We start from the raw sequence: 24,565 nt of genomic DNA on the forward strand, positions 1-24,565 counted from the left end.
GCGGAACTTTTCTGTCCTCGCCGCTCTACGGCGTGCGGGACCGTGGGCGAGCTCGGGTGGCTTGAAAAGGCAGAGCGTCCGCACGGCGATTCCCGCGGTTGCTAGCACGATGTTAGTATTGGTTACGAAACCCGCTTTCGGCATTAGCGTTGGTTAGGCTGGGATGAGGGTTTGCAAGGGGCGTTGTCGGCGGAAACTCTCGCCGGGGAGAGAGGCAGGATAGGTTCAAACGGAATCATATGCCGGGCGGGAGATCGAGAAAAGCATCCAATATGAGAATATTCATTTTGGAGAGAGAGAGAGCGAGCAGGAATCGAGGGGTGGGGCGAGGTGGGGGGGCTGCGAATAGGTTTGGCTGACCGCTGCTTGATTCTTCTTTCTCCTGCTCCAGAAGAAGAAAAGTTTGGGTGCCCATAAAAGGATATGAATCTCTGAAGTGGGGGAAGCGCCGGGGGGGTGGGAACGGGGGATCCCAGTTTAGGCGCTTAAGGATAAAGGCAAGAGAGGGATTCTCAAAACCTATTAAACGCCTCTTTACCTTTCTTGCACCCAGGAAGGAGGGGGGGTGTCGGGTGGGAGGTGAATCGTCCTAGAACAGGGGTCTCCAACCTTGGCAACTTTAAGCCTGGCGGACTTCAACTCCCAGAATTCCCCCCAGCCAGCTTTGCTGGCTGGGGGGGGAATTCTGGGAGTTGAAGTCCGCCAGGCTTAAAGTTGCCAAGGTTGGAGACCCCTGCCCTAGAAGTAGCTCCTTCCAAAACACGCAATGCGGAGAGCAACTAAGGGAACTTCCCGCATTTCCTCCTATCGCCTTGTATGGTTTGGAGAGGACCGTTTGCAGCCCGGTGGCTCCGTTCTTTGCTGACACCTGGCGTCGTTTAATGGGAAAATTCGTAGCTGCCTTTTCTTTTTCTTTTTTTTTAGAGCTTCTGGAAAAATACCACAAAAAGTCCCGGGTGACTCTGCTTGCAAAAGCGAGGGGGGGGTGTGATTCAATGGAATTTGGGTGGGCGGCGCAGGGAACTTTGTCCATCTAGCCTTGGATAGTGAGAGCCAGCGCCCCTGGACTATGAATATTAACGTGCTTCAGGGGTGGGTTTCCCCATGGAATTGAAAAATAACGCTGTACTTGCATCTTCACATATAAAGGAAGTAGAGCCAGTGGTGGGATTCAACCAGTTCTCACCACTTCGGGAGAACCAGTTGTTAACTTCCTGAGCAATTTGGTGAACTGGTTGCTGGAAGAAATCATTAGGGCAGAGAACTGGTGGTTAACTGGTTGTTAAAATTATTTGAATCCCACCATTGAGTAGAGCTCACTGTGTTGCTGTACTATCTGGCCCTTGGATGTGGTCCAGATTAGGAAAGCAACCTCCTGAATACTAGTTTTATTATAGATTACAGTAAGAGGTTTAGAAGTGCTTCCCCATTCTCCTGCCTTTATTAGGGTGGGTCAGTTCTGAAACACTTTCTCAAATTTCTGGTTTGGGCTCAGATTTATCAGATTTATCATTTATCAGACTATTGCCTATTCTTTGACTTTTCCTTCTATCTCGGTGTTATTATTCTCACAGCATATTACAGTTACAGAACTGATTTTGATTTGGGTGTGTGTGTGATAATGTTTGGACAATGTAGGAGGACACCGGTATTAGTCTACAGTGGTACTAAATTCAGGTAGCATCTTTTCTAATTAACAATGTAAGTAAAAAAGAACAAGGGTGTGCCTTTTAATAACATTTGTTAGTCACAAAAAGTGCTACCAGACACCACCTAACATGGACAAGAAGCTTGCTTCGTATTTTTTTTCTGTGGTGAAACTGCCTTCAGGGTAAGCTGGCCTTTTATTTCTAAGTTCCTATGTATTTCTTAGGAAACCAATTGAGACATTTCTGCAGTTTATTCTTTGTTGGCAGATGCAAAGTTGAGTTAGGAACCCTGGACATCTTTACCTGGGTTGAATCCTAAATCAATTAATTCCTGACTCAACAATATGTATGGAGTCTAGTTGTATGTACTGTACACCTAATAAGAAAATGGTTCTATCTTCTTCATAGATGGCTGTTGACCTTAAATGGAGAATATGAGAGGAGTACTTTTTAAAAAATGAACCCAGGTACAATGTACCTTTGTCTTTAAAAAGACCAAGGACTTTTTTATGATGGTCAGGAGGAGGAGACCACTAACACACTTGCCATTCCTTGGCATGATGCTGTTTATAGAGGTGACTTTTGGCCGTAGCCTTTTTGTGGTTGAGAATTCATTTCAAGGGTTTCCGGGGACAGCAATAAATTTATCTGAGATTGGTTATTAGCTATATCCTCTCTGGAGTCTAGACAGTGGTTTGTGCAACATGATTCATGGGCAGAGTCCCTTAGAGGGGATGGAAATCTTGCTTCCAGAAACAACATATCCCCTCCAGGATGGGATATGTTGATTAGCAGCTCCAGATTTTGTCAAGGCGCCAATCATCCTTGTGAAGAGTCCAGCTATAGCTAACTGGACATAACTGGTTTCTGGTTTCAGAATTTGGATCCTTTACTGTTACAGAAAACTGGTTGTATTTCTACACCGTGTTGTAGTTGAAGTGCAAAATATAACTGATAATAATACAATAACAAAAGGGGAAAAATGTCTCAGTAAGTTCTATTAAGAATGTGTGCGGTAGCTTTGTACACATCAAAGCATGTCAGCATTTGATACAAATAACTGTCATCACTCTGCTTGTCAAGCGAATGCAGCCACTGTTCTGTATCCTTTCAGCCAAATGGACCGATGTGAACAGCTGCAAGAACAGAAAATAGTCTGTTTTTACAAATAAATGTTAATTGATTACAGAAACCAGACATGTTAGCGTAACAGTCCACAACCTGGTTGAATTCCAACAATTCAACATCTGTATCCTGATCTGTAATAGGTCTGGGGTTCATTCGGTTGGGGAAGACTTATATAAATGGGTAAGCTTATTTTATACTTCTGGAAGATTTCACCAGCCAGTCCCCCTTGGAAATGGAGAAAGGGATTTTAGTTGCAATTAATGTTCAAGCTTAAATCCAGTGATGCTTTAATCAAATCTGTGTATTTTCAATATGTATGTTTTATGTAAAGTACATATTTAGAAGTCTCTCTGAGTGGTGCTTACTTATCAGTAGAACTGTATAGGAATTTGCTGTAACCACCTTTGTTTTCAGTGGACTGGAGTTTGGGCTCACTTTTGTTCAGTTATAGCCTCTATATTTTCCTTTTAACAATAAGATGCCATGGTTCTAGAATGGTTAGAGTTTTGTAATCTGAATATTTTCTATGCCTCAATTTGACTATGATTGTACATTCAGGGAATCAGAGACTGGAAAGGAACCAAGCCTAAGTAATATTTTTAATTTCAGAGCAGGAAAAATGTGCTGTGTACCCAAGTGGAAGGGGGAAAAAACCATCATCTTTGCTTGAACACAGCCTCTGTATTCTGTCCTGTCTTGTCTCGGGTTTCCATGAGTTTGTGACTCCTCATCAGGGAATGTTTGCTGGTGGCAACACAGAGTACTTTTCTTCCATGTCCCCTTCCAAGTATAGACATTTGGAGAAAGCACAGGTGATGACATCCCCAAAAATGTTTGCGCTCTGATATAAATATTTATTTTCTTGTTATGGGAATAGCTTCATGGCAGTATCTACTAAATCTTTTTAAAAAATCTTTCCCCCACTTTTTTACATTTGATATTCTAGCAAAATACAGGTAGTCCTTGACTTACAACAGTTCATTTAGTGACTGTTTGAAGTTACAACTGCACTGAAAAAGTGACTTATGACCGTTTTTCACATACAACCTTTGCAGCATCCCCATGATCATGTGATCAAAATTCAGATGCTTGGCAACTGTTTCATACTTACAACCTTTGTAGTGTCCTGGGGTCATGTGAACACCTTATGCCACTTTTTGACAAGCAAAGTCAATGGGGAAGCCAGATTCACTTAACAACTGGGTTACTAATTTAACAACCACAGACATTCACTTAACAACTGTAGCAAGAAAAGTTGTAAAATGGGGCAAAACTCACTTAACAAATTTCTCACTTAGCAACATAAATTTTGGGCTCAATTGTGGTCGTAAGTCGAGGACTACTTATGCTGTTTAATTCAGAGGTGCTCTGAATATCTAGGCACTCGAGTAAGCTCAGAAAGCTAAGTATTTGAATGAGAACTATCGGGAAATATAAGGTTGTAAATTAGGTTAAGAAGGTGAAGAAAATTTCCCAAAGAAGTTTATGGCAACAATAGCAATGCTTGGAAAACTATATGGGTGGTGTGTTCACGAAAACACCATGGGCCAGACTTGAAGGACCTTTTTGTTGTTTCTTCTAAGCTCCATTTTCTGGGTAGATCCTCCACTCTGGATAATGGACATTCCTGAATATTTGTTGTTTGGGCCACAATGGCTTATGATCCCCTCAAGGAATCTTCTCTTCCTTACTTTTTCAGTAGTTATTATAAGGAGAAATAAGTGCCAATAAGTTTCAGCCTGAAGTCCAGGACCCAACTCAGAGCACAATGGTTAAATCAATCAGGTGTCCCTTGGATAGATGCTTGATGACTATCTTTCACTTCTCCTTCACTATGTATTCTCCTGCTAATACCAGTGGATAGAATTCTTATGAGGGAAAGAGGATAGTTTCTTAATGTTGGAGAGGTAGAGTAATTCATTGTGTGTGTGTCTGTGTATGTGAGTGAGAGAGAGAGAGAGAGAGGGAGGGAGGGAGGGTGGGAGGGAACATGAATACATTAAAGAATAAGGATACAAAATAAACAAGGAAAGAATGGCATGTTATGTTTGTATACATCGGGGGTAGTCAACCTTTTTACATCTACCGCCCACTTTTGTATCTCTGTTAGTAGTAAAAAAATGTAACCGCCCACCGGTTCCACAGTAATGCGCCGTGTATCGTTGTCTGAGCATGCCTCTCACGCATCGTGGATTGGGTTTTGGGGGAGGGGTGCCGGCTACCAGCTCTGCTTGTCTGTTACAGCTGGGTGGTGTGTGAGGGGATGCATGAGCTATTCTGGGACGAGGCTCTTTTGTTTGCGGTCGCACTATAGCGCCATTTAGTTTCACTTATGTAATGTGAACTAAACTTATGCGCGGGCGATACAAATAGTATATTTTCAGAAATTTAAATTGTCATGGGGAATTTTATGAAAACCTAATGAAAATGTTTTTAAATAATGCTATGAAATTTTTTTTAAAAGTCAATTAAATTAAAAAAAAGGAAAGTGCTTCAGTATCGGACAAAACCCCTACCGCCCACCATGAAAGCTGGAACACCCATTAGTGGGCGGTAGGGACCAGGTTAACTACCACTGGTATACATGGATGTATGGAATGTCTGAGTGGGACAAGGACTCTCTGAACTTACAAGACCTTAAATAGATGTGTGAGTTTAATTTAAGATAATCACAATTCAGTGCTCTTTTACTCTCAAGATTGTTAGAAACGGCTAAGAGATGTGGAATGGGACTGTGATGGCTTTGGAAGGTAAACATTGAAACAGTGACTTCTGACAGAAAAGAAGTTATTTGTGCCTTTCTTGTGTGTTCATTCAGTTGGTCAATAAATATCTGAAATTGAGAGCATGCCTCAATGCCACACTGGGTTAAACACGCTAACAAAGAGATGGAGCTGACAAGGCACTATAAATTAAGCTAAGGACCCATTATGCAGTCAGCATTGTTTGTGTCCACACTTTAATGGTATAGTCTGACTGAATGCAAAAATGTTGGGGAGGAATTAGGACATGGTAAGCTGTCAGTCTAGTTTGCCTGTTCAACCTGCCCTACTTTGTCCAATGTTCCACCCTAGGTAACCCTGATTGTTGTCTTTATAATAGGACCGGATGTTGCTTGCTAATGTATACTGGATGGTCATTTATTAGAGAACAGATTGTCAGAATGCCTATATTTGGACTTGCCAGCAAGAATAGTTTTAAAAGATTCATTTGAAAACCCCTTAGAATTTGCTGGCTGCTTTTGATTGTTGAGCTGGGGAAAGATGCCAGCCTTTGACTGTAAGGGCTGGGCAGTTCAGCCCTTAATTTACATTTCAGATACTTCCCCCTTTACCAGTATTCAAATTAGCAGCCTCTTCTTTCTTTAAAAGAAGTAATGGACAAGAAGAGCATGTTTAGTTCCTGCTATGCTCTTGTGAAAGCAACTAAACTGTTTCTACTAGCTGTTAATTGGCAAGCAGAAATTTCTAAGGAGAAAAGTGGTGCTACTTGAGGCAACTCCCATTCATTGAAGGTATTTGGTGCTTTTTTCCCATTTGCACTTTTCTTATGCATAATACTTGGACAAGGATATTCTTGGCTTCCTTGATCAGATATTGTGGAGGAATAGTCGGTCTAAGTCTTGGAAAGGAGGGCTAACTAAATGCTCTTGATGCCTACACTGTAAAGGAACAGGATCTATAACTGTCACATTGTCATATAAATTGATTTTTGTGAATTATAACTGAGGAAGAAGTATCTTTCCTTAAGTAATGTTAAAATAGAGAGGATGAGAATCTTCATCCAGTCAGGGAACCCAAGAAGAGAAATATGGTTGACTAGAGCTTTCAAACCTGTTTTCCATGATTGAATGCTTTATTGCCATTTTAAAGCAAAGCAATTTGAGATTGACACCAAACTGAAATTAGGAAGACGAGTCCAAGCTACAGATGTTGATCATTGGCCATTGCCATGCCTGATATCTTCTCCTATCTCAATACTACTCTCTTTCTCTCTTCTCTCAATACCATTATCATAGTGTTACCTGTATTTTTCTAATCTAGCTCCAGAATTCTGATAAAAATCAGTCCCATGCAGTATGCCAAATATTCTGGATTTAAGCAAGGAAGGGATACCTGATTTACTGTAGATTAGAATTAATGTGGTAGTTAGAATTCCACTTTATGAAAAGGACAATAAATTTACCTGGGATTACGTTTTCTGCTCAGTGTTCTAATCTGTATTAGATTAATTTTTCAAAACATTTGTGGTTCTGCCATTATCATTAGGATTATGATATATCTTGCTTCTCTCTTTTTTTTTGCCAAGGGTGATTTTTTAAAAACATTTATAAAAGGCAAGTTACATGTTTCTCAACACAACACATTGTGCAATTATAATAACATTGTACAATTTCAGTAGAATAATGGGCTTAGTATTTTTGTGCCTATTTTTGGGTAAGCAAAAATAGGCACAAATCTTGCAAAGTAATTTGCAAGATACTTTACTGTAAATCAGTGGGTAAAAATTCTCAACTTCCCATAATAACAACATATATTGTTACTAAAATATATTGTTGAAGATGCCTAAAAAGTAAGTTTTTGGCATATCTGGGTGGTGTTTTGATACAGAGGGTTGTACCTGTTTGGTCTGCCAAAGAGACACCATCAGTTATCAGTTCTATTAAAATGCTACCTATTACTTGCTTCCTACCACCTCTACTTACTTTTGTCCTTTCAGAGCTGTACCCCCAGCAGGCACATGGGCCATTTGGGGCCAGAATGTGGACATTAAAGTGATATTGGTGCTTTGCTTTGTAGCATGACTACTTCCATTTATATATTAATCTGAAAAGTCACGCCTGTGGCCATAGTGATATCTCTGCTTTCTAAGGGTATATTGGAAGAAATGTCCATCTGGGTTCAGTTCCAAGTGGGGAAAAATACTAGAAACATGGAGACTGCTTGGAAAGATGGTTTAATGGTGGTCAGGATCACATGGCTTGAGTTCCTGAACAGAAAAGGGGAGAGTTGCTGAGCACTCCTGCCTTTATGCTTTCTCTGAGCTTTGAACTTTCTGGGGCACAGGAAGAGTATCCTGATTGGTTGTCAGACCCCGGTGGGGGGGGTGTCTTAGCTAGCCTTGCTGGCTGATGTAATCTTCCCAGATGCCATGTGGTGAGTTTCTGTTGCTAGATGGGTCCTATTGTGTTGCAGATGATGGTCCCATTGACAAAGGTGGGGAGAATGAGTTTCTGTCTCTGACCCATTGACAAAGGTAGGGGGAGGCAGGAAGCTGCAGAGAGTTGCTTTGTCTTTAAAACATGTTTCTCCATTTCTCATCCAGGGAAATATATTCTGCCTTTTTAATATTTTCTAAAATATTTCATTCTTCTAGGAGAGGGGTGGGTGCTAACTTCCTACAGGTACTAAGATATTGTGCAGCTAGGAGAACGAGGTACAGTTAATTAACTTACAGAAGGCAATTGTCTCACAAAATTCTATGGCCAAAGTGGCTTACAAATTGCATTGTATTATTGAAAGAACATGAATCATGATATCAAATATAAACAGCATGCAAAATAATTCAGTATTTTATACAAATGTTTGTATCTGTTGGAGACTCAAATAGCACATTGTTGGCTCAGCCTTAAGATTTTACCCATCTTTAGGGAGGTATTATAAAGCTTTGGAATTCTTAGTATTCTCTGATCTTGATTGTTTACTTCCAGACATTTCATTACTCAATTAGGTTACATCACCGGTGCTACTGAATGTAAAGCTTGCTCCCTGTTTATAGTCAGTAGCTTGCCTGTAAATGTTGATGGGGTGTGTGGTTTTCTCCTTGGTAGTTCTTTAATTAGGGTTCTGCTTGATTGGTATTAAAGCCTGCTTAGCTCATGGGCATCTAGGAAAGAGAACAAAAGTGGTATTCTACCTAGAAGTATGTGAGTGGTAGATATCCCTTCTGGCCATTCCTGACTAGGCAGGATGGAGAGACAATCCCCCCCAGAGCATCTCATATAGGTTAGATGGCATTTCAGATGCAGTGGCAGTGCTGGCTGTGTCTCTGAAGGCTATAAGGATCTAGATGGGGAGGATCCCCCAGATGATTCTTCATCTTTGATTCTGGATGGGGTGATACTTTCCTGGACTGAACTGGAGCACAATTCTGGGGTCCTCCTGAAGGAGCAGGTGGCTGTTGTGGTAAGGTGGGGGTGTGTGCTTTGCATAGATTTGTCTGGTGCACCAATTGTGTCCTTTCCTGAACTGGGAGGCCTTGCTTATGGTCTTTCATGCCTAGGTCACCTCCTGTTTGGATTACTGCAGTGCGCTCCACATGGTGCTGCCCTTGAATACCAGCCAGAAACTTCACCTGGTCTAGGATGCAGCCCCACACAGAGTAACAAGACCTCCGTGTAGGCCTATGTAACACCTCTGTTGCATGAGCTGCACTGGCTTCCAGTTTCTTTCTGGTGCAATTCAAGGTGCTGGTCATCACTTTTAAACATTTACAGCACAGGGACAGAGATGCAGGACCATCTTCCTCTAAGGACATTTACCTGTCCTACCAGGTTAGATAGAACGGGCATATTCCTAGTCTCTTCCCATAAAATTGTCATCTGATGAGAGCTAGGAAATGTTCCTTTTCCAGGGCAGCCCCTGCCCTTTGGACCACTCTTCCCCCTGAAGTTTGGCAGGCCTGTACCCTTTTAGCCTTCTGTAAGGCTTTAAAGACCTCGCATTTCCCCCCAAAATCAGAGATTAGAGAATAGCACATGAACAGAGTGGTGTCATGTTATTAACAACTGCATTGTTATTTTAATAATTTATGTTTTAATTGATTGAATGTTAACGTTTTGAAAACAGTTTTGTGTGTCTTTTGATTTTTAATTGGGAGCTGCTTGAGAGATGGACAGCTATATAAATGTTGTAAATAAAATAAATAAATTAAGGGGATTGAGTTCTTTTAAATATGTTCCCTTTTTCTTTGTTACTGATATATAACGGGGAAGTCCCCCATACCTTCCCAAGTGGACCAAATGTACAGAGTGATGCTCTCTTTTCAAATCCTCACGCCAACAAAATTGCGTCCTGCTCCATATTCATACTTGGTTCACATATGTGCAACTCACTCTGTGGTCTAACTGGAAACATCAGTACTTCATCTGAAACTGGTTATGGGAATGTTTCAACATACTGCCTTCTTGCAATTTGCCACATCCATGGCCTCTGGGAGACATTGGAGGAAGTATTGCGTGGTGCTCTGGAGAAACATTTGAACAGTCCCACAATTTGCTTGAGCTGTTCCTTCCAGAGCTCAAATGATCACGTAACATTGTTCTAGTATACTAATACTACATGTTCTTGCCAAACAATGGTAGGAGACTGCTACTAATTCCATGCTATTGTGACAACATGAGAGCTGCGAGCAACTCTGCGTGCCCTAGTTACCTAGACCTGATCTAGGCTATTGTGATGGAATGTGCCTTCACAGCATCAGAAAGGGTGTATTTTGTTAATTTAGAGCCTTTGCCAAGAAGCCTGAATTAAGAAACTGCTTAGTCCTGAGCTTGACTAAATTCACCTTAGAATCTCTCAGGATATGTCTAGTAGGAGAAAAGGTAATATGGTAGTTTTAGTCCGGCAGGTTTCTGTCCATTAGGTGTAAGCAAATAAAGGATTGAACTCGATTGGATTTCATTGTCTCGTCTGTTAGCTTGGGCCTTACAGTTATGGCAGGCAGAAATGAGAAGGCATAATAAGAGCCATATTTAGCTGGTATCGCCTGGTGAGGACCAGAGATGTGAAGTCATTATGACATTACCCATCAGTGATGTCATATTACAGTATCTTAAATGCAAGGCTGCTTCCTACATAAAACTTAAATAGAGTCACCTTGACTGTTGAGAGAAGGTAAAAGACATGGATGTTCTTTTAGAGTAGGTTGCTTTTTTACATACAGATTGTATGTAAGACAGATCGCCTTTTATGGCCTATAAGCAGGTGATCCAGCTATTTCAGCAAAGGTTCTACAGAGAGGGTAATATATTTTTGAAAAATAATGGTCTTCTATGCTTGTGGGATAAAGAGGAAACCTACAATCAGTTCCTCTTTTTGTTAAAGGTTTAAGAGCAATAGAATTTATAAATTCTTTCCAATGGGGAGAGTATGAGTTTCCAGACTGCTTTCTCTTAATCTCACGCAACTATATATAATCTATTGCATTTGTATAGTTTATTCAGGGTGGTAGTCCATACAGACATTCTGCTTGTTGGTTAACACATGGTAATTTATATTTGGACAGTAAAGAAAATAAATAGAAAGTTTCAAAGTAGCAGCTTGTAGAAATTTTCCTGTTTTCTACCTGAATGCCTATCATCTTCAGCTATCAGGCCCACAAATGGAAGCTGTACTCCAATCTTTCTTGAAACTACTGGAGCAGGTTGGGTAAATTGCTGGGATAATAGAATGGCAGTGATGAAAATAATGCTTATTTCGATATACAGTATTTGGCTATTAAATGGATTTCTGTATTAGGTCCTTTTATTGCTGTCTGGACGTATTTCAGGGGACGCTAATTTGGGCTTAACCTAGGCAAAACAAAGCAAGGAATTGCTGAAGTTTCCCTGTAATGTCAGTGAGATGATTAACTCTCTGGGAAGTAAGTATGCATTGCAAGCACATTTCATTGTGTTTGTGCTTTCAGGAGTGCACCAAACTCTCTCTCTCTTGCTTGTGAAGTTTCATCACGGTGAGAAAAATGGGTTCGGTTTCAGAGATGCTCACAGCAGTCCCCCTTCACAAGAGGCCTGATCTCCTGGAGGCCTGTGCTGACCTCATCAACGAAGAGTGGAAACGGAGCCGGACTTCCCGTATCCACTCCCTGCAAAAATCCAGTGACAACTTTCCCATGTGCCTGGTACTGATCAGAACTTTGAGGCTAACGGAGGAAACTGCAGAAGGGAAGACGTCCAATACCCAGTGCCAACTTCTGGGACATGCCAGGTTATCCCGTGTGGTTGGCCAATCCAACAGTTTATTTGTGGAGACCGTGGTGGTTGCCAAGTCCCTCCGTGGAAAGGGCTATGGCAGGAAGCTGATGGAAGCTGTTGAGAACTTTGCCAAAGCCCATAGCTACCAGCATCTGTATCTCACCACACATGACAAACAGCATTTTTATGCCCACCTGGGCTATAGGTTGTCCAAGCCTGTCCAGTGGGCTGGATTCATCAGTTCTCTGGTACCTATGGAATTTTTGGAGAACTTCTCTACCCCTCAACGTAAGATGGAGCTTCCTACACAATCTGGGAAGCATAATACAAATGCATCTTACCAAAGCAGATCTGGAGCAAACTTTTCTCCTTCAGCATGTGCTGCACCTCTTTCTTCTTCTCCTTTTTGCTCAGTAGCCCCCCCTTCATTGCCTTCTCCTTGTTCTTACCATTCAGGGACAGCTACCATTTCTCCCGGTCTTCCGTTGCCAGGACCCCACCCATCCTCTGTCCAGTCCAGTAATGCTCTGGTTCACTCTTCACCATCAGCCTCCCCATTTGCCTCTGCTGCCCCAGCTCTTCCACCCTCTCCTCCTCCTCCTCCTCCCCTTCCACTTCCGGTGCCTCCACCAAGAGCCTTTTTACTAGCCCAGCCAAGCTCCAGAAAACCTGCCTCTTCCAGGGTTTTGGAGAATACATTTGAAGAACAGACGCTTTTAGAAACACCTTATCGGGATCTGAAAGGGCAGCCCATATTCTGGATGAAGAAGGATATCTGATTTTTTCCGTCGTGTGACTGTGCAATAAAGATGAAATAAGTGAATAAGGAGGAAAAAGGAAAGCCTTTCTTGTTTTCAAAGGAAAGCTTAGCTGTGAGACAAAAGATTGCCATTTAAAATGAATAAAACAATGTATTTAGTTTTTTGTTGTTCTTCTTACTGGGTTCCTTTTCACTGAAAGTTCAAGATGTTAAGACTATATATGTTAGGTACACTTTGAAAGCCAGCACTTGATTCTCATTGAATTTCAGTAATCATTGCCAAAGTTGTGCTGTTGGGGGCTATACCGAGCTGCCCTATAGATTCCCTTGCTTCTCTTGTATTGCATGTCTCAATAAACAGCACCTTCAAAACTTGTAGGATGTCCCTTCTGATTCTGCAGGGAGCATTCAAACAAACAACGTGCATTTGCAAGTCTGTGGTGCTGATGCATAAAGAGACTAGCTTTGCCATCCCCTCTGTTAGAAATTATACAGGATTTAACGATGTTTTATTGAATAAATTTGGGTTGATTTGGTTTATCAAACTTTATAGGTGATGAACCTAGATTTACAGCCACACCAGTCAGCATCTCATAACTCACCAGTTCAAACTGAAGCTATATTTATTTACACGTATTATAGCTGTCCCACTCCGATGAACTCGGAGTATACAAGACCAGAAAAAAAGAATCCATAAGATCAAAACCTAAATACATAGATATTTATCTAATATTTGACTTCAATGGATGATTCATTGCCTTCTCATGAATTGAATAGAACTGAGAGATGGTGCTGCTTTGGTGGGATAATAGTGGAGCAAGCTTGCTTCTTCATAAGTTTGTCCCATTCTTTACTTGGACCTCACAAATGGCATCTGTAATAAAAGTTATTTCCCATTAGCCATCATTCACTTATAAATTGATTGTGTTTAAAGTTTGTGATTGTGTTTAAAGTTTGGTTTGAGGAAAAAACAACTCTTTAATTATATTGTCTCCCAGGATTTCTAATCCACACAATCTGGAATTATGGGCTTTGGAGATTTTAACCTGATGCCTTCCAAAGAGTTTTGTGTATAGGTTGCTTGATACAAATAAGGTTTATGTCAAATTGCAATAAGCTAGCAAAGTTATCATGAAACATTCATGTACCTTTTTTTTAAAAAAAAAATAGTTCTATGAAAGTTGATGTGAACACTTTTTAAATGAAGATGTAACTTTTTATTATTGGATTCTTAATTTCTTTTAGTCTAATTGGTTAATATTCCATCTGAGCTATTGCCTTCATTGCTTGATAACTAACCTCTCTACTGCATGCATGTTGAAAGTAATAGCTTAATATTGGCTCCCTGGTGAATCCACCTGCAAGAGCATTGCATATTTTGCAGCCAAGTGTTGGATATATTCAGACAGTTTATGGATATAAGTAATTTAAATACATGAAGTAATGCAATGTGATAATTCTATTACAGTACTTAGAATTAACACTTCACTTGCAATTCCAAGTTCTTTAAATTGCTTTATGAAAATGAAGAGGGCAAGCCCCGTCAGAATTTGTTCACAAAGCAGCAATGTTGATACAGCTGTAAAGGAACTATTAAAACAGCATGTGCATGCAATTTTTTGAGGGATGTATAGGAAATGTTATTATTTCTTCATTTAATGTTGTACATTAATGTTTTTTGATACTTAAAGTCCTTGAAATGAAAAATTTCCTTTTCATATTAAAAGCTGCACAGGTGACATTGCACATACAGAATACCAGGTGTCTGCTACTTAATTGGCAGACATCAGTTGCATGCAACACTTTGGTCTAAAGCACTATTTCTCATCTTTGCCAACTTTAAGACGTGTGGGCTTCAACTCCCAGAATCCCCCAGCCAAGCTGAGAAAATCTGAGAGCTCAAATCCATGCATCTTAAAATTGCCAAGGTTGAGAAACAGTGGTCTAAAGAATATTGTTTTCATTTTAAACAAGAGGAAGGTCATAGTTCTCAACCCATGACAGCAACTGAGTCCAAAATTTTGAGCCGAAAATTGAAACCGTTGCCACGCTTCTGAATTTTGATCATGTGACTACGGGAATGCTGCAATAGTCAAAATGGTCATACCACTTTTTTCTGTGCCGTTGTAACTTTGAATGGTCACAAAATGAACTGTTGTAAGTTGAGGACTACTTTTACTATATTTTTTTCCAATATAATGCTTGGCGTAGCAAAAGCTGCTTGCTCCCTATTCTATGGAAGAGACTAGAGGTTTTTTCCTCACAGCTCAAAAGTGCCTTCCTCTATGCCTAAGCTAGAAGATCAACTAGCCATCCATTTGTTGCCGTCTTTATCAGCCCTAATTATTATCACTTCTGGCTTTTAGCTGGAGAATGCACTTCCCATTTTCAATGCGGGGAAGCCTGTCTGTCTTCTCAACACCCCCAGCTGATGGAGAAACCAGTTTTCAGCCTTACTACTGTTGTACTTGTGATGTCCCAAAGGTACTTTTTCAAGAGGCAACTGGACTTTCTTGTTTTTCTTTGAAGATATTTCAGTTCTCATCTTGGATGAGAAGTGAAATGTCTTCAAAGAAAAGTAAGAAAGTCCAGTTGCCTCTTGAAAAAGTATTTTTGGGACAACATTGACCTGGATGACTGAGACTCTCCATAGACATGTACTTGTGATCATTTTTGCTCATTAGCAGGGTGATGCCTGACAACATCCACAAGCCCAGCCATTGATCAGAATTCACACACCCTTTCAGAGGGGCACCTCTCCCAGTTTGGGGGAACCTGCATCAGCTGGCTGATTGAGTGATAGTAATAACAGGTGACTAATAGCTGATAGTGATAATAGGAGGGAGGGCTTTTGATCTGTGATGTCTTCAAGCCAACCCTGACACAGAGATCTGATTTAGGTCCGGTAGCTTTTAGCTTGAACAATGGTTGACAGATAACAAGAGGCTGCATAAACTGACTCTTTGCTGCATCTTTAGGTACCCACCTTTTAGAAGAACGCCAATTTAGCAATTATGTCTCTAACAGAAAACAGAATCATAGAGCTGGAACGGACCTCGGAGGTCTTCTAGTCCAATCCCCTGCTCAAGGCAGGTAACCTTATACCATCCCAGTGAGACCTTATACCAGGGGTGTCCAAACTTGGCAACCTAAAGACTTGTGGACTTCAACTCCCAGGAATTCTGGGAGTTGAAGTCCACAAGTCTTAAAGATCATGTCATTATTATTATTATTTATTAGATTTCTATACCGCCCTTCTCCCGAAGGACTCAGGGCGGTTTACAGCCAAAAATAAAACAGTAACAATATACAATTAAGAACAAATTTAAAAACTTATTATACAATTGGCCAAAATTATAAAACATTTAAAATCTAAAAACCCATTAAAATTCATCTAAAATTTAGAAATTAAAAAAATTTAACAAAAAACTTAGGCCAGCCCCGCGCGAGTAAATAAATACGTTTTCAACTCGCGGCGAAAGGTCCGAAGATCAGGTATTTGGCGCAAACCAGGGGGAAGTTCGTTCCAGAGGGTAGGAGCCCCCACAGAAAAGGATCTTCCCCTGGGGGCCGCCAGCCAACTGTTTGGCAGACGGCACCCTGAGAAGTCCCTCTCTGTGTGAGCGTATGGGTCGGTGGGAGGCATGGGGTAACAGTAGGCGGTCCCGTAAGTACCCAGGCCTTAAGCCTGGGTTGAAAGTTGGCAACTTTAAGATTTGCAGGAATTGAAGTCCACAAGTCTTAAAGCTGCCAAGTTTGGACACTCCTGCCTTATACCATCCTGGTCAAATGTTTGTCCAGTTTATTTTTAAAAAGCTCCAATGATGTTGTATTCACAACTTCAGGAGGCAAGCTATTCCACTGATTAATTGTTCTCACTGTCAGAAAATTTCTCTTCCTCGTTGGATCGCTCTTTAACAAGCTTCCACCCATTTACAAGTGATCCTTGAGTCGAGCTCAAAATTTATGCTGCTAAGTGAGACATTTGTTAAATTTGACTGATTTTATGCCCTTTTTCTTACCTCAGTTGTCAAGTGAATAACTGCAGTTAAGTTAGTAACGTGATAGTTAATTGATTATGATTTATATTGATATATTGACTATCATTTGTGTTGTAAATGTTGTACCTTGATGAAGGTATCTTTTCTTTTATGTACACTGAGAGCATATGCACCAAGACAAATTCCTTGTGTGTCCAATCACACTTGGCCAATAAAAAATTCCATTCTATTCTATTCTATAGTTAATTGAATCTGGCTTTCCCATTGACTTTGCTTATCAGAAGTTTGCCAATGGTGATCACATGACTCTGAGACACTGCAACTGTCATAAATATGAATCGGTTGCCAAGCATCGGAGTTTTGATCATGTGACTATGGAGATGCCGCAACGGTTCTAAGTGTGAAAAACGATCATAAGTCACTTTTTTCAGTGCCGTTATAATTTTGAACGGTCACTAAACAAACTGTTGTAAATTGAGGATTACCCGTACTTTTTGTGCTGCCCTCTAGTGCTTTGGGAAATGTCAATCCCCTCCTCTCTGAGACAGCCTCTCAAGTACTACATCACAATTATCATGTCCTTCCTAATTCTTCTCCAATAGGCGCGATATAATCTTGCTCCATCAACCGTTCATCCTGTGATTTAGCCTCCAGGCCCTTTATCATCTTCATTGCTCTTCTCTGCATGTGCCGTACACAATGAATGCACTATGAAGTGGCAGAGAGAATGGGATCTTTCCTGCTTCACCCTGTATCTCCAGTTCTCCCCATCGTGATTAGGTTGCTGTAATTTGGCTGATCCAGGTCTCTGAGTCAGAAATTGAGTGAAATTCCATTTTGGAAGAATCAGATTTGCTGACCTAAGTGTAATGGTCTTGCAGGAGAGTGCCAAGAGACACAAAAGGAGGGGTGTGGCATGACGTGGCATGACTGCACTATTGACTTGGATAACATGATCAGGTCAGCAAGTGTCAGACTGGTACCATTCCCAAGAGATCACCTGGCACTGCTATTGACAAAACGTTGCAGAAGCATATCAGAAAAACTCTTTGTTTGGTGGCTACTGAAGGGAGGGAACACTGGACATTGAAACATCTAAATACTTCACAGTGCCTCAACTATGGGTTGGAGACAAGAGGAAGCAAGATTATGGGAACATCCTGTGGTTAATTGCAAGTGGGATAAGACACAAGAAGTGTGGCTTGGAGAATTTTCTGAATCTTGCATCGCTTCCTTTTTGAGCAAATAGAAAGTGCTCATCAAAAATAGGTTTTTGTTTTTTTTAAGTTCCTTCAATGGAAATTTCACATCACACACACACCACCCCCTTTATACAAAGCATAAATATTTGTCTCCATATGAGCATGGACTGAACTCGGAATCCTCCACTCCGCTCCACTGGAGCATAGATAGTATTTGAAAAAGAAAGTCAGAACATAGACTGTTAATCCAGGAAGTTAAAAAAAAAACCTGGATTACTTCTGAAATGACAGCATGGAACAAAAAACTATTTCCCATTGTTGCACTGTTTTATTAAAGAACTAGCTGAATGGCTGTGCTCCACTACGAAACTATGTGATTGGGCTTGATAAATCGACAGAGTTTGAAAATTAATGAATAGTTACAGTTGGCCTCTCTCCTGTTCTCTCCCTCAGGCTAGCCCCACAGAAGCCTCTCCTCTCCTCTCCCCTTCTCTCCCTCAGGCTGGCCCAGTGGTGGGTTTTAAATTTTTTTACTACCGGTTCTATGGGCATGGCTTGGTAGGGGTGGCAGGGGAAGGAGACACTAAAATCTCCATTCCCTCCCCAATCCAGAGGAAGGTTACTGCAAAATCCCCATTTCTTCCCGATCAGCTGGGATTTAGGATGCAGAGAATAGATGAGGGCGGAGCCAGTCACAATTTTTACTACCGGTTCTCCGAACTACTCAAAGTTTCCGCTACCGGTTCTCCAGAACTGGTCAGAACCTGCTGAAATCCACCTCTGGGCTGGCCCCACAGAAGCCTCTCCTCTCCTTTTCTCCCTCAGCCTTGCCCCACAGAAACGTCTCCTATCTCCTTCTCTCCCTCAGGCTTTCTAGCCCCTTCTCTCCGTGAGGCTTGCCCACAGAAGCCTGTCCTATTGTACCCCATTCTCTCCAGAATTATTTTCAAGTTGGGAGGGGGAGTAGAACGTCTAACTTTTTATTTTATTTGCATTTATATCCCACCCTTCTCCGAAGACTCAGGGCGGCTTACACTATGTTAGCAATAGTCTTCATCCTATTTGTATATTTATATACAAAGTCAACTTATAATTAGCAACTAAATTATAATTATATAATTTATATACAAAGTCAACTTATAATTAGCAACTAATTAGCATCAGAGCGTATTTTAATAATATAGGGAATACTAATCCTCTGATGGTCATTTCAAAAAATCTTTTCTTAGTGAGCACCTAGAAGCCAAGAGAAACATACATGGCAAATTTCAAGTTTGTAGGCTTTACGGTTCTGGAGATTTTGTGATTAATGCGTAAGTGGTTTTCACTTTTATATAGATAGATAGCCAGGCAGTGTGTTTTATGAATTATTCCTATTTATGGTGTTTTCTTTCATATTAATATAGAACTGGCGCTTTCAAGGTAAGCTTGTCTGGGTTTTTTTAAGCAGTTGAAAAGAGATAGTCCTCATTAATTTAAAAAATCTTAGTACTATATTATAAAAATTCGCATTGCTCTCAACATACAGTACCTCAAGTTTGACATAGCTATTCTCAATCTGGTCCTCTTCCCATCCAAATTACTAATCAGAAGATTGCAACATGCTTTTCCTCCTTTATGCATATATTGTTGAGTCCAGCTTCGGCCCAACACATGACGCTGTGGGGATCTGGATCATGGGAGCAGCCCCTAATCAAAGATCCGAAAAGACGAATTATTGAGGACTCATTCGAGTGGTGCAGGGATCTGGGTTTGGGAAGCATGGGAAGGGGATTATTACACTGGCGGCCGGGATAGCAGGAGATGAGGGTTGGGTGTCACAAAGAGCTGCCTTAGTTCCAGAATTTGGCAGATGACGGGCAGCTGAGGCTGTCAGACGAGGAGGGAGAGAGCGGCCGGGCATCCAATCAACTGAGCAGTTCAGCCATGGGGCGGGGCATGAGCAGCACGGGATGTTTAAAATGGGCTGAGAGGCAGAAGCTCTCAGCGCCAACTTTGTACAGAGAGACCTCAACTATTACTGAGATCCGGTTTGTAGCAGACCCAATAAATGAAGTCACGGGTGGAAAAGAAAACCAAGTTGGCTTGTTTCTTCTCATGGCATCTGGCACAACTGTGGCTGAGCTAGCTGAGATATATGGGTTGGTGAGAAGAGAAAGAGAATAAATAGAGAATAAACAGAAAAAGCTGTGAAAAACATGCCATGATTTGAAATTGTTTTCTATTGCCCCATAAAATTTTGTGAATTGAGTTATTGTAGATGGAAATATGAAAAGGACTCTTCCTGTCATCCCAGTAAATATGGTAGATTTACTTCTAAGAAATGTTAGCTATACTGCCCAGCTGTTAGTGCTACTTTTTTTCTAGTAGTAACTTGGCTTTTACACGTGATTAATGTTTTTTTCAGATTTAGTCAACAAAATTACTTAAGTACTACAATTTGCTGAACATTAGAACAGTGCAATTAATCTTTTCTTTAAAACTGATTTACGTAAAGGAATACCTAAAACATATTTTCATCATTAGTTGAAACATTAGTAAATAATGTTTGTGCTTCAAAGTTCTTCAGACCTTTCCATCAGACAGGAGACAACAACAAATGAAAGGAATTTCTTCAGCTTAAGTAATATTTATTATGTGACCTACTGGATTTTGTACTTGGTCTGTGCTGAAACAACAGAGACGGGAGTTGCAGATTGCCAAAAGAAATGTTCTAAAGCAGGGGTCACCAACCTTTCAAACCTCAGGGACCACTAACTTAATAATTTTAAATCATGCAGACCACTAATATGATCTGCCTGATGACTGACTGGGTGGGCGTGGCTAGTGGTCATGTGACTGGGTGAGTTTGGCCAACTTGATGTCACTCACGTCGAGGGGCGTCTCGCCGGCTTCTACTCACCCCTCTCCTCCCAGGCACTCCTGGCTTGCCTGCCTGGGCTCCTTAGGGCCCCAACAGGAAGCAGTTGTTGAAGCTAAGCAGCCACCATCAGAAAGAGTTGGGAAAACAGCTGGCTCAGTTCAAATTGGATCTGACCAAGAAGGAGGGTCAGCAAAAGCACCTCACTGAGGACTACGAGCATAGGCTTTCCAAGCAGAGGGAAGACCTGCAGGAGTGCAAGGCCAGGTACCGGCACCTGGAGTTTCAGGGGGCTGAGATGGTCAGCTAGTTCCAGAACATGATGCAATCCCACTGGAACAAGACCCTCCAGCTCTTCGCCACCAGCGGTGCTTCCCTCCAGCCTTTGCTCAAAGCCCTGCACCAGGAGGCCAAAGCAGACCCCAAGTTGGAATTTTTGCCCCCCTCGGACCTGCACAAAAAGACCCCAAAGGGGAGACTCTCTGCAGCAACACAAATATTCATTGCGCGTATCCGGCCCAGGGGCTGTAGATAAGGACCCCTGGTTTAGTGCAATATAAAAAATATATTGAGCTTCTGGTGGCTCAGCAGACTAAGTCTGTCTGTTATTAACACAGCTGCTTGCAATTACTGCAAGTTCAAGTCCCACCAGGCCCAAGGTTGACTCAGCCTTCCATCCTTTATAAGGTAGGTAAAATGAGGACCCAGATTGTTGGGGGCAATAAAGTTGACTTTGTATATAATATACAAATGGATGAAGACTATTGCTTAACACAGTGTAAGCCGCCCTGAGTCTTCGGAGAAGGGTGGGATATAAATTCAAATAAAAAAAAATGCAAATAATTTTTCTGCAGACCGCCAAAATTTTCTCACGGACCACCAGTTGGTGACCACTGGTCTAAAGCAGGGGTCTCCAACCTTGGCAACTTTACAACTTGTGGACTTCAACTCCTAGAATTCCTCAGCCAGCAAAGCTGGCTTTGCTGGCTGAGGAATTCAATTCTGGGAGTTGAAGTCCACAAGTCTTAAAGTTGCCAAGGTTGGAGACCCCTGGTCTAAAGAAATGAGTTGTCAGCCAAAAATTAAAGGTTATGTAGAGAGGATCTTTGCTCTTTTTTTTCCTTTTTTCCTTTTTTTGTGGTAAAAAAAGGGGCAGGGGGAAGATGAAAAGCGGGGTCACTGAAATTGGCATTTGCATTTAAAAACAGCTTTGAGCTGAAATGTGAAGAGGTAGCAGGCATTTTTGCATTAGGTACTACAGGGGCTGTGATGGTGTCAGGCAGCAGAAAGGACATTCTAGATTTGCCAGGTGAAAAGAACAATGGCTTAGCATATGAAAGCCAAATGTTACTCTGAATTGTCCCCCTCAGTGGAACACACAGGTTCTTTTGGCATGCAAAAGAATGGAATGGAAAAAGTGATTTATGTGATAGGTATGTGTACTTCAAAGAAGTCACATGGGGATATGTGTGTGGGGGAGAAGTAATCAAAATTCAGCTTATGGTAATTTTTTTAGGTCAATTTTTTTCCAGATCACAAAACAATGTAATACTTTATAGTATGAAACTCTTTAAAGAGTAACTTCATACACTTCAGAACTTGGGTAAATAAAGTTAAAGCTTTTGCTATCTAATCTCACTGTATGGCTGTTTCCCCTGAGTTTAAAAGACAGAATAGAGTTTGACAGCACAAAAGCTATTTCCTTAGATTAGATCAAATTGTTTATTTAGGGCAATTATATGACCACCCGTCTTAACCAAATAACTCTGGCTCATCTAACAAAACTGGTACTTAAATAACACAGTGTAAAAACCATAAGGCAGCACATAATTTAAAATGCCCAAATCTGACATCCTGACCCCAGCACCTAGGAAAAAGCAGGTCTTCAGATTTTGTGGAAAGCCAATATGAATAAAAGAGAAGGTGGGTGGTGAAGCTTCACATAGTTTCAAAGCTTTACTTTGAAGTGAAAGTTCCAGACTTTCAATTCCCATGCCAGTGTCATTTGCCAGCCAATCAAGACCAGGTCTTGCAGCCTTAGCATCATAGCATGAAGTCATGGTGCCAGCTTTCGATAAAAACCTTAGGATTATTGTTGCTTGTTGGGAGCTTCTGCATGGAACCTAGCACTGGTACCCTGGAAACTGGTTGCCCTTGGATTATCTATGCTGTTGTTATTAAGGAGCTCCTGACATCTTGTAAGATATTTGAGTATTATCTTGTTGGTAGGTATACTTTTTATGTTAAGCTTTCAACTGCTTTTTTCGAGCGAATAATAATGTTTAAAATCCCTTTATTTATTGGATTTTTATTTACTGCTCATTGCCTCTGGGTCAAAAAACCCCACCAATTGCCTGGGCACCTGATCAATGCCCTGATATTTGGGAAAACATCATTGGCGACTATGGGGACGTGGCAGCTCAGTGGCTAAGACACTCAGCTTGTCGATTGAAAGATTGGCAGTTTGGCGGTTCGAATCCCTAGCACCATATAACGGGTTTTTTGTCTCAGCTTCTGCCAACCTAGCAGTTCGAAAGCACGTAAGAAATGCAAGTAGAAAAATAGGGACCACCTTTGGTGGGAAGGTAACAGCGTTCCATGTGCCTTTGGCGTTTAGTCATGCTGGCCACATGACCACAGAGACAGCGCTGGCTCTTTGGCTTTGAAACAGAGATGAGCACCGCCCCCTGGAGTCAGGAACGACTAGCACGTATGTGCTTGGGGAACCTTTACTTTACCTTTCATTGGTGACTAATGTGTGATCCAATCACATTGCCCTTCTGAAGAAGAAAAATCTCCTAAACAATGTGATAGTGGCCAGAATTATATTCCTGGTTGGCCCAGCAAAAAAGTCTGGGGCCAGTGGCTCAAATATTAAACTGCCCCACTTGTGGCAGCACAAATTGGTTCAATTTGGAGATTCAACTCCAAATGTGGTGTTTGCATTCATTTATTGGAAGTGGGAGAGAAGAAAGGACAGAAGTCATTGGATGGATTAGGACGGGTCTTTCACATTGCCACTACACAGGGACTGAAAGGAGCGTTCTTGTAGGCTTTTACAAAATATTGCCCTCCTCATTACTGAATACTGAATCCCAAATCACTTCCAATTAATGCTTTTCAAAATGTAAAGTTTTGTATCTGGTGGCTTTGAATTTATTCTGACTCTTGGACAAACCTCTAAGATTTATTGGCTAGATTTTTGGAAAGGTTTTGTCCTTTCTTTCCTAGGGCAGAGAGAATGGCTGGCCCAAAGTCACCCGGTTAGCCCTGTGCTAGAATTCTCAGTCTCCTGGTTTCATGCCTGATGCTTTTAACCACTTCATCAAGCTGGTTCTCAAAGATAATTTATCCTAAGCAAAATTACATTCAGTGCCTCTCATTTCAGCTATGAATATGGCACATCAAAGAGGGCTTTTCAAGTGTCCTATTATTCAGAGCACAATGCTATTCTGTTTTTGGTACTTTCCTTGAGCTATTTCTGCCTTACCCAAGATAAAAGCTACTCTCTTTCTGTTCACTTTCACACACAGAAGCACGGATAGATATTAAATGAGAGTATACTATATTTTACTAAAATAATCTCCATTAGTATATTTCTCATACAAAAACACAGATCAAATAAAAGCAACAAAATAGAAGCAGGAACATTATCGACAAATATTATAGAATTATCGGCTTGGAGGCTGCATTGCACAACTTGTGAAATAGCAGCTAGGAGAAAAGACTTACTGCCTTACTGCTAACAGGAAATATTGTAAAATGGTGAGGTGACTGTTGGAGTATTCCCATGATGATCATGTTACTAATGTAGACCCCCAAAGTGTGAGTAAAATATTGTACAGAGAATTAATTTTTGGGTCTGCAATGAAGTTTGGATTTCAAGCCTGCTGCTTCTGCCATGATACAAGTGTGGAAAAGAGTTTGATATTGACTTATCAACCACATTAGAAGTTTGTAGTTTTAATCTGTAACCAGTTTAGTTTAATCA

At 41.1% G+C, this 24,565-nt stretch overlaps 2 protein-coding genes across 4 annotated transcripts in view; both read left to right on the forward strand.

Annotated features, from left to right (window-relative positions):
• The first annotated feature begins 6 nt into the window (after positions 1–6).
• On the forward strand, positions 7–15,006 carry NAA80 (N-alpha-acetyltransferase 80, NatH catalytic subunit). Of its 2 annotated transcripts, none has more exons than XM_058166611.1 (2): positions 7–111; positions 11,466–15,006. In XM_058166611.1, the coding sequence occupies exon 2, from the start codon at positions 11,520–11,522 to the stop codon at positions 12,528–12,530; it is 1,011 nt and encodes a 336-aa protein (XP_058022594.1). In that variant the 5' UTR covers positions 7–111; positions 11,466–11,519; the 3' UTR covers positions 12,531–15,006. The 2 variants fall into 2 exon arrangements, with proteins under 2 accessions (XP_058022594.1, XP_058022595.1); XM_058166612.1 differs by lacking the exon at positions 7–111 and adding an exon at positions 991–1,831.
• Positions 43–24,565, forward strand: part of HYAL3 (hyaluronidase 3) — a 38,747-nt gene continuing 14,224 nt past the window's right edge. Inside the window, exon 1 of one of the 2 annotated variants that reach the window (XM_058166609.1) lies at positions 43–111. The gene's annotated coding sequence lies outside the window, so the exon portion shown is untranslated. Of the gene's footprint in view, positions 112–4,795; positions 6,292–24,565 lie in introns of those variants that run through there. The other variant, XM_058166608.1, reaches the window with a different exon arrangement.

Source organism: Ahaetulla prasina, chromosome 2, assembly GCF_028640845.1.
Source record: "Ahaetulla prasina isolate Xishuangbanna chromosome 2, ASM2864084v1, whole genome shotgun sequence".
Classification (NCBI taxonomy): Eukaryota; Metazoa; Chordata; class Lepidosauria; order Squamata; family Colubridae; genus Ahaetulla; species Ahaetulla prasina.

What these genes read in the sequence shown, in the direction of transcription:
- NAA80 (XM_058166611.1), top strand. Translation starts at nt 11,520, where the DNA reads ATGGGTTCGGTTTCAGAGATGCTCACAGCAGTCCCCCTTCACAAGAGG.